The following is a 9,845-nucleotide window of genomic DNA, read 5'->3' on the forward strand; positions in this document are numbered from 1 at the left end:
CAATTACCTGAGGTTTTAATATTGTGGTTGTATCCGCAGGGCTCCAGTGACAGTGGGAAAGGTTGCAGTGATGTCGTGACCCCGCCGTCCCGTACCCCCGCGGGGGGCTCCAGTGTGGCGGGGGACCTGGCCCCCTCTGTGTATGAGTTTGTGCTGCCTCAGGTCATAGTAGGCCGGCTCATCGGCCGACATGGAACCTTCCTACACGACATACGCGCCAAGACACATACACACGTCTTCATAAAAAAACACCCGGAAACTAGCAGCCTCAAGATTTGTGCTATTGAAGGTGGGTGCTTGTTTCCTAATATTTGTTGGTAATAGATAATAAACAACAGACAATTCTATTTATTTGTGATTTCTCAAAGAAATACAATGGTGTCAACAAATGCAGGTACTTCTTGCTGTACAGAAGTAAAATTTGTTATAATTTCTCCTAAAACTTTTATCGAGTAAAAAAGGTTGTTTTACCAGTCAGATCTTATTACAATGTAATTTAAAAGGGTTTTTTTGAATTGTGTTGTATGGTTGACGGTAAGACTGAAGTCGGTAGCTGTTCCAGTGCTATAGGAGTGGAAGTCTTGATTCCTTGAAAAGTCCAGGTTATCTTTTCATTAGAACTTAATGGGTATTAAAGGTTTTTGGAGTTGAAAGGGGTGATGTTTTAAAAGCATAGCTGCAGCTGTCAGTGAAGGCAGGGTTGGAGAGTGCCCTCACAGGCTTATTTTGGATAACCGTGTTGCGTTTTATGTTCTAATCATTAATATTGAAGCCGTGAACTGTATAGGAAACATACCTTATTGTCTCAACTGCAATTGCAATGCTTTAATATTTTATTGTTATTTCACTTGGTTTGCTGTATAGGCTAATATCCCAAGGATAACCTCAGAATTTTACCTTGATTTAAACTTTGTTAAAAAGTCTGAGCTGTTTATGACCTAAATTTAATTAATGCTCAGTCTTGAATACCTCTGTGAACTTTTCTGAAGAGAATAGTTCACATCTTCCGCGGAGGAAACTTGCTGGCAAGGAAACTTTCTGGAAATAATTGGTTTGTCAAGAAGGGATTAAAGAGACGAGCTAGAATAATACAATTTATGACACCAAAGTACACAAATTTGTTTAACATTCATTTCATTTACTTTAATTGAACCAAAATAAGGCAGCAAACTTGGTGACATCTTCACATGAGTAGCTTATTTATCATCCTAAAACCTTTGCCTTACAATTGGATTTTCAACGTAAATAAAATTGTGAACACAGAATATCAAGAACACCATTCCAATGACGTCTGTGAACCAAACACTTGTCGAGCCACACCTGCTGTTTGTAGTTAATTGCAAAAAATGTGTGCTTATCACCATTGCATACACAATTGTGTCAACGCTACGATATCATCGACTCTCTTCTCGCCTTGGTGTGACTTATTCGTCGTTACTATCATAGAGTTGTGGGGAATCTTTTACAGCTGGTAGGTTTGTGGTAAGATTATATGTGTAGTAAGCAAACTTTTGGGATATTTAAATGAGTTTTTTGCTCCTAAGAATGCTAGGATTAGTTCAGTTTGCTAGGAAAGTAGGGAAACTTTCCTTGTACTTTTTTTAATTTTTTCAATTGGGTATGTGTGTGTGTTTGGGATATTGCTAACTGTTAATATCAGTAAAACTGCATTTGAGAAGGTTAGGTTATGTTTTTATGGTTCAGGCGATATGATTCAATCAAACAGCTGTTCACCAATAAGTATCAATAGTGTGCAACTCAGTAAACAAAGTCAAGACTAAAAAAATAATTTGTTTCAAAATCAAATAGGTAATTTTTTAATCTGCCACCTTTTTGTTCCAACAAATGTTTGAACAAAAAAGAAGCTGAAATGTTTACAAAATATTTTCAAAACCTATTTTTAATCAATTGTATTACGTTTAAAAAAAGGCATAAAGGTGCATAAACACTTAACAGTCAAGTAATATAAGATCAATTGACTAAACCTCTTTGCGGGACACCCTGTATAATAAGATACCTTGGCTGTGAGTATAAACAGTAATTAATTGTAAAACTGGATCTTTTACCAGGAACCCAACAAGACATTGATGCAGCTTTGAAGATGATTCGACAGAAGTTTCCCATCAGGAGATTCCCAGACCTTACCTTGGAGAAGGTGTCTTTTGTCAAGGACCCATGCATGCCCATGGATTTTGAAAGCCTGCAAGTAAGTTTCTTTATAATGTGTAAATAATGTATCTGGCAAAAATGTTCCAGTATGACATGCCAATTAATCTAATTTGTCTAGTCTTGATGTTGTCTTTGCTTTGGCGCAAGATTTTTTTTTTTTGAGGGAAATCTTGTTTCAGGGTGATTAGGTATTTTAAGCTTTAATTGTTGATTTAAATACGAGGGGACCCGTGCGCAAATATCTATAGTTTTTTATAATATTCTAATGTCCAAAAGACCTTTAAAATTATATGCGTTTTTATGCAGAGCTTTACATTTTAAACTTATGAAATGCCCCCAAAATACTCCATTTTGGGTTCCCAGACAAAATTATTGTCATAATAACCAAAAAATCACACTTTTACACCATATAAAGGTGGGAAGGGGAGAGTGAACTGATTTTTTTCTGTTTTTTTCCCGCTAGCTGCACCTGGTGGAAGGAGTCAACAACGACGTGATCCTCTCAAGCCTCATCACTGCAGGCAACTTCTTCCTACAGATGCCTTCGCATCTCTCCTACCAGTGCCTTTACAAGCTGGCTTGCCTGATGAACACTGTGTACAACACGCAGGAAAGCCCCGCGTTGGTGGAGCCGCAGCCCAACGTGGTCTGCGTGGCGCCTGCGCACGGTGGCTGGTACCGTGCGCAGATCATGACTGTGGACGAGGAGACCAACACCACAGAAGTCAAGTTTCTGGACTACGGTGGATACATGACGGTGGATAACTCTTGTCTACGTCAAATACGTGGAGACTTCCTCATGCTACCTTTCCAGGCCGTGGAGTGTGTCTTGGCCAATGTCGTACCTGCAGGTAAAGATAAGAAATGAAATGAAATGTTTATTTGTTACATAGAATTTTTATTTCATTGTAGTTAGTAATATATTGAATAATAAGGTAAGAAGTTTATTTTTTAATACATTACTAACTTTATGATCATTATAACTTCATCATCCACGGTAAATAGGATGGGGAATGCGGTTCGGGAAAATGTTCTTAGCCAAGAACGTGTTAAGAATTTAATGGGATAGCAGATTTTTACAATTTCACCAAGATTTTGGGGTGGTCATGTACAATATTACTGTACGTAAACCGATTTTATTATTATAATGATTTTAAAATGTCATTCGTTACACTTTCCAAAGCAACACAATTTTCCTACTATCCCTGAGGGCAAATATTTTTTACCTGACCTGACCCCACCCAAAACATAAGTCAGTATTACCAACAGCTTGATGTTGTAGGTGGTGAGGAGTGTTGGTCAGAAGAAGCCAGACAGTTTGTCCAACTGATGACTACCAACCAGACACTTCAGGCGCAGGTGTACGACTACACAGAAGCAGGGCTGCCACTCGTCTACCTATATTGTACCCAGTTCTACCAATCCCTCACAGACCCGGTAAGTTAAATAGTGATTCTCAATTTGTTGTTTGCAATTAATTATTAAGTATTCCTGTTGAGAAATAAAATACTCTAAATATTGTACAGTAGACCCCCTCTTAACCGACCTCGTATTAACCGATAATCGGATTATCCGCCTTCGATAGTAAAATAATACAATTTGTTTTAACCGACCTTGCTTTGAGAGCAGTTCGTTTTGACCGCCGCATTCTAGGAATCTCGGCATTTCCGCTCCTACGCTGGGCGATGAGAACTGAACCATACGCTTATCTCCACAGGATATGACTAAGATTAAGTTATTTTGTATTGATAACAAAAAATATAGCATAATGTCAGTTTGTTATCTTTGCGGAAAATTTATAACATCGGAAAGTGCGTTACAATTTTGAGAACTGATTATCTTATCGCTGGAGTAAACAAACAACGCAACTTGTAGGGAGGGAAGGTTAACAACTCCAAGGTTAAGATAGTTTTGTGCCTCAAGCCTCCAGTGAGAGGCTATAAATAAACATCCTGTCTTGTAACAATATGGTTGCTTGTATCTTTAATTTTGACAAAAGGTTCTGTACTGTATGGATTTGGAAAGCATCAATACATTACAATACTAAAGTTATTAAAATGGGAATTTTTATCGACTCGTGCCTAGTACTATAATATATTCCACTGAAAGTAGGCCTATTTGGCTTAATCGTGTTTTGTGTTTATTTTTTTACTTTTCTATCAAAACGAAAAAGGAGATAAGAGTAGTTTATTTTATAAATAATGCAAGTATGACTTCAAAATAATGATTATATAATTCCAAATGAATAGCACTTCATTATGTTATGATTTTAGGGATTGCCCGTTTTAACCGACCTTTTGAGTTATCCGACCTAGGTCCGGTCATAAGGGTCGGTTAAGAGGGGGTCTACTGTACAATTCGGATGGCTTGTAGGACGAGGGCTTCCAACAAGTTGGAGAGAGTACAAGCCAGTGCTGAGAGTCACAGGACTAAACAATATTCTGGACATTCTATGGCCAACCAAGAGTTGGGTCACCATCCTAAACTGGGCATAGTATATGGGTGGGGCGGCTACCTTTATTACCAAAGCCAATGACTACTGAAACCTAAGACGTGACATAGCAGTATTAAAAATGTCCACGCTTTACGAGTGAGTTGGGCGACCGCGGGTGGGTGCTCTTCCTAGAAAAACCAGTTGTGGCGGAGTATTCAGTTTTGCTGCTACGGGTAAAATCAACATAAACATCTTTTATCTTCAAATATCAATATACCAGTACTAGATGAAGCCACATGCCAAGTTTCATCAGTATACATTCTTAAGTAATTGAGATATCAAATTTTAATTAGTCTCCATAAGAATAACATTAGACAACGTACGGTGTTTAGCACTTTAAATGTCTCCGCAACGGTCGGACGTAGAATAAAAATTTGGACACTAAAATGATTGTTTTAACAGATTTTTTAAACCAATATGAAGTTTTCAGAAAAATTTACCGAGGAAAAGCTAAAAAGCAGAAAGTCAAGCTCTGCGAACAACACGCTTTCTTGCGGACGATCACCAAACTACTTGCAAACCTGATATTTGGGCGCCTGAAGTGTGTAGACTATTTCCCAACTGTCGTGTCTTAGTAGGTCTATTGCTGCCGCTCAACAGGGTTCACGCTAAAGGAGACTAGAAGGCCAATGACAAGTAATTTTTGTTAGTTTCAAAAATCAAATGAAGCAATAACAAATTGTGGTCTATCCAAAAAATGTCTGTTGATTTTATAACAGATTTTCCACCGGTAGAACATATTTCTTTGGCCTACTGTAAAATTTCTGTTACGTTTGACTTCTGTGAAAAAAAATGAAAACGTGAAAATTAAGGTCCAGGGGTTAATAGAAGAATTAAATTTAAGAACTCTGGTTTGATAATGTTTGATTCCCTCTTCTTATTCAAAACAGCTCCATGTCATCCACTTCAAGCAATACTAAAAAAATTGCTATAATACTAGATTTAAAATCAACAAACATTGGGTCTAGTAGTACTATATTTTGAGTAGGTCTTTTCTTTATTGGCCTATTTGTATTTATTGTTGACAGTTCTTTTGTGTTAAATGAATAATGGTTTGATGAATCGCTGTTACTCGTAACAGAACAGAAAGTTGTACATTGTTTGTGTTGCAGAGCGGTTACGAGACCAAAGTGGTGTTGTTGAACCAAGAGCTCGTTTCTCAAGGCTACGCAGACGTCATACAAGAGGACCAAGCCACGGAGCCTGAGTCTTCTTAGTTCCACTCTGTACATAACTCTCGATTGTTAACTATTTGTACAAATTCTCGGTTAGATTAAGCCCCCGTTTGGTCAGATAAAAGGTTACGTTGCATTTTTCGTTCTGTCTGACAGATCGACAGATGATTTTGACGAATGCAAGAGCGGATTCGACATTTTCCTGATTTTTTTTGTTTTTTGAATCCTATATTTTGTTAGTTTTATCGTTAAGTTTTGTCTCTGTCGGTCGACAGTATTTTTCCCTTTAACCTGTTACTTTTAGTTTTCATATTGTGATATAATTTGTACATTTTTTAAGTTTTACATTTATCTACTTAGTCCAGTTTTAATGGTCAGAGCTAAGTATTTATTTTTTGTCGGTTGAATTGTACGACCACAGAAATAGTTGGAAACTACACAGTAAAAATTAAATTTTTAAAAAGGTTCTATGCATTTCTTGGATAGATTTGGGACAGGAAATTATTGGTATTGACGTTGTTGTATTCTTGTCATACTGTTAAATGGTACATAATATTACATTTGATCCAAACAATATAAATTTGACTTGTTGTAACGGTATCTCTTTTCTACGGTCGTGTTTTTGTTGTCTTGGGAATGACAAATGGTGGAACACTTGACTATTTAAATATTTTGTGCTTGTGATCGGTTAAATTTGACCTTTTTGCTACTTATGGTGCTTTCAGTAGATTTGAGAAGCAATTTGTATCGAAGCTACAACAAAAGTTACTACTGTGTGTGTAATTTAGATGTATCTTCTTTTCGCTTGCTCGTGTTTATTGAATTTCAAGAGAAGAAATATTTATTGACACATGAGGTCTTGTGATCTTTGATTCAACAGGATTGTGAATGTGAAATCAGTTAACTAAATTGTCAACAAAATATTCACTGGCGATGCAAGATGTCGATAACCAGGAAAGATCACTGAAAGAATCCTCATTCATTACTTGTATCTCTGTAAACATAGTTAAATGTCAATGTCAACAAGTCGTGCTCAAGCACATATTGTTGAAAAGCATACCATATTACCTTAATTTATTAAAATTGTAATTGCAATGACGCAAGTTATAAACGTAATCAGTTACTAGTTACTACATAAAGAGTCAATCCTACTTTCATAAAATCTTATTTTACGTTGAAAACACTTAATTTCGTTGTGTGTACAAATAGAACGAATATTTGCTTGATATGTTTCTGTTAAAAAGATTAATAAAAATTCCTTGTAAAAATATACGTTGTAAAATTTGTTTTATTTTTTAGAAACGATTTTCATTGTTTTTTATCTTATTAATCAGATTGTATACGTGCCAAATGTTATTTTCTTCTGATTGAGCATTTATTTGTTACTGCCACGTTAGTCATCCCGTTCAGTACTTTAATCAACAAACATGGGTATTTGATAGAATATGTTATGTTAATATAATTCATAGTAGTGGTTTTTTATGTGTTTTCCCATGTTACTAGTTCCCTTGTACTTGTGGTATAAATATTTTGTACATATTCATTTATTATTTGTAAAATAAAATAAAACTTTCTAATTTAATTTGTGTTTTGTTGTACTCTCTTGAATGTTTTAAGTTTATGATAGTCTTTAAATCTGCAATAATCTTTTAAATTGTGTTTGCATATTTTAAATATTTTTATAAGTATCTGAGTGTAAGGATGAAAACACACTGGTATAGGCTGTAGAAAAATCCTTTTATCACCACACTATGATGTTTTTAGCTGTTTTACAGACCTTATTTGGAGGCTAGGGTCCTAAAATCAGCGGTTCGCTTATTTACTTAAAATATTAAATAAGTACACACACAGTATCCATATGCATTGCTATAGACTTGTTTTATTGTCACCGCTGCACTACTTTAGCAACTATTTATTGACATTTTTGCTGATTGATCTGACCTTAAAGATGTAGTTGTGTTGACTGTAGTGTGCATTTGTATATAGGCTATTTTCTCAATTTTGTATAGTGTGGTGAATAATGGGGTTCGTACCACGGGCTGAATAAGTTTTGCAGCTGTCAATCGTTTTAAGTTCTTTCTCGAGCCGGCAACACCTCATTTTCGGCTCTAGGTACCATTATACGATTCCAAGGGGTTGGTGACAGATTTTAGGGTGGAAATCATATGTCAGTTATTAGCAATATGGCTAACTGATGTTTTTAATCCGGACTATGTGGTGATAACTGATAAGTATTTATCAGAATCAATATCATGGAAATCAGAATATTGCAACCCAACACTTTTTTGATGCAATAACTCTCTCCGGACGGGTGAGTCTGCATTTTTTACATTGGCATGCCGTGCTCTGGCACGGCACTTTGTTGCCCACACAATTGATCTTCAGTTTAGCCTGCAACTTACAAATTACAAATTACTAGCATAATTGCATCGTCTTTTCGTACAAATTATATGCAGAACACTCACATATGTCATGTTTAAAGGACATAATTAATTAAAAAAAATATAAACTAGACAGCACTAAACCACCTTAGGTCAGTCCAGTTCTTGCACTTCTGCCGTTTAGATATACGCCGGCAGGGCTGTTGGTTCACAGGACTGTGGTGGAAATCTTATAAATTATTTTAATTTATCTCAGAGCCAAAGGTGTGTGCCTATCTTTTCCATAACCCCTTATGGGAAAGATAGATGAATTTAGAATAACCATTATGGTATGGAAAAACCCCCAGTAAAAAGGGCTTTCCAAGAGGTCTTGCCCTAGAAAAGTTACAAAAAATGTAGGTACAAAGTAGTTGATTTTAAGAAATATTTGTAACCAAATTTACTACTAGCAATTGGCCAATAGTGATATGTGACGTGTGATGAACACGCGGGACTAGTAAGACGGCGTGCTTCAGCAGCTGTGGTAGTGTGATAAATCTGACTGAAGTGACGATTGACCCACCACACTAGACCTAGCGACTCTTGGCGTTAAATAAACTCAATGGCTAATTGCTCTTGATTGGACCATTCATTGGGCTATCGACATCGGGGGTGGCAAATGTACACGAACGGCCAACAAGCGGCTTACTGTGGTGGAAGGGATAGTTCCATGAGTCCATGTGTTAAAACAGATAGGGAGGACCGAGGAGATGTATAATTCTCAGCTGTAGTGCTGATTTAGAGCATGTCCGTAGACCAGGTGGGGTCATATGAGCCTCAGTCTACTGCAAAGAGAGGTAAAGCGAATGAACTTCATCCTGTATCTGAGACAGGGCAGACCCCACCCCAGGCTGTAGTAACAGTTGGGATCATGATAACCCATCCTGCAGTGAAGACCAAGTGTGGCCGATGCTTCAGCTTGTAACTGCTCGGTGGGTGATCCAAACCCTAGTCTACAATGGCAGGTGTATTCCGTCAAAGTACCGCGATAACGCAAGTATCAGATCTCCGTGTTTTACTTACATGTGGACATGTAGATGAGTCCAGGTGGAAGGTCATCACGTCGCTCACTGTGATCGAACGTTGAAGGGGGCAGTTACAGGGATCCGTGTAATGTGCAGAATTCCCAGACAGCAGTGACCGATGGGGAAATTAACACCAGATTGTGGTAAAGACGAACTGATAGACGATAGGCGGTGCCGTAGGTATAGTACGTAGGTGGCGACTAATGTCCATGAATCACCACCACATTGATCACTGCAGTGGAAGGGGCCTAAAAGACCGATCCGAAACTGTATCGCAAACAGCTTTGCAAACTGTCATGTCGGCCTTAGTCACTATAAAGGCTACAAGATCGTGCCACTCATCCTACACTCATTTCCGTTCATATTTGGCTTAAAATACCTACTTTGAATGGTCACCATTTCATTGAAAAAGTAAGTAAAAGTAAATGGAACAACATTTTCATATCAAGATGTTTGCTCTTTCATGTTCTTCCAATGGGTAAAACAGTTTCCTTACCCTTAAAAGGATGTAGCCTATAGTAGATAAGAGTGAGTATATTATTTTCTTCCTATCAGTACTGAC

At 37.2% G+C, this 9,845-nt stretch overlaps 1 protein-coding gene across 4 annotated transcripts in view; it reads left to right on the top strand.

Moving 5' to 3' along the window:
- Window positions 1-7,420, top strand: part of LOC128992365 (A-kinase anchor protein 1, mitochondrial-like) — a 71,400-nt gene extending 63,980 nt beyond the window's left edge. For all 4 annotated transcript variants that reach the window (XM_054415915.1, XM_054415930.1, XM_054415938.1 and 1 more), the window contains 5 exons: window positions 40-289; window positions 2,070-2,206; window positions 2,633-3,020; window positions 3,452-3,606; window positions 5,776-7,420. In XM_054415915.1, the coding sequence (XP_054271890.1) occupies window positions 40-289; window positions 2,070-2,206; window positions 2,633-3,020; window positions 3,452-3,606; window positions 5,776-5,880 (1,035 nt within the window). In that variant the 3' untranslated portion in view covers window positions 5,881-7,420. The remainder of the gene's footprint in view (window positions 1-39; window positions 290-2,069; window positions 2,207-2,632; window positions 3,021-3,451; window positions 3,607-5,775) is intronic.
- Window positions 7,421-9,845: the final 2,425 nt, after the last annotated feature.

This window comes from Macrosteles quadrilineatus, unplaced genomic scaffold (genome assembly GCF_028750875.1).
Source record: "Macrosteles quadrilineatus isolate MER2022 unplaced genomic scaffold, UCM_ALF_1.0 Scaffold_1__1_contigs__length_201487025, whole genome shotgun sequence".
Classification (NCBI taxonomy): Eukaryota; Metazoa; Arthropoda; class Insecta; order Hemiptera; family Cicadellidae; genus Macrosteles; species Macrosteles quadrilineatus.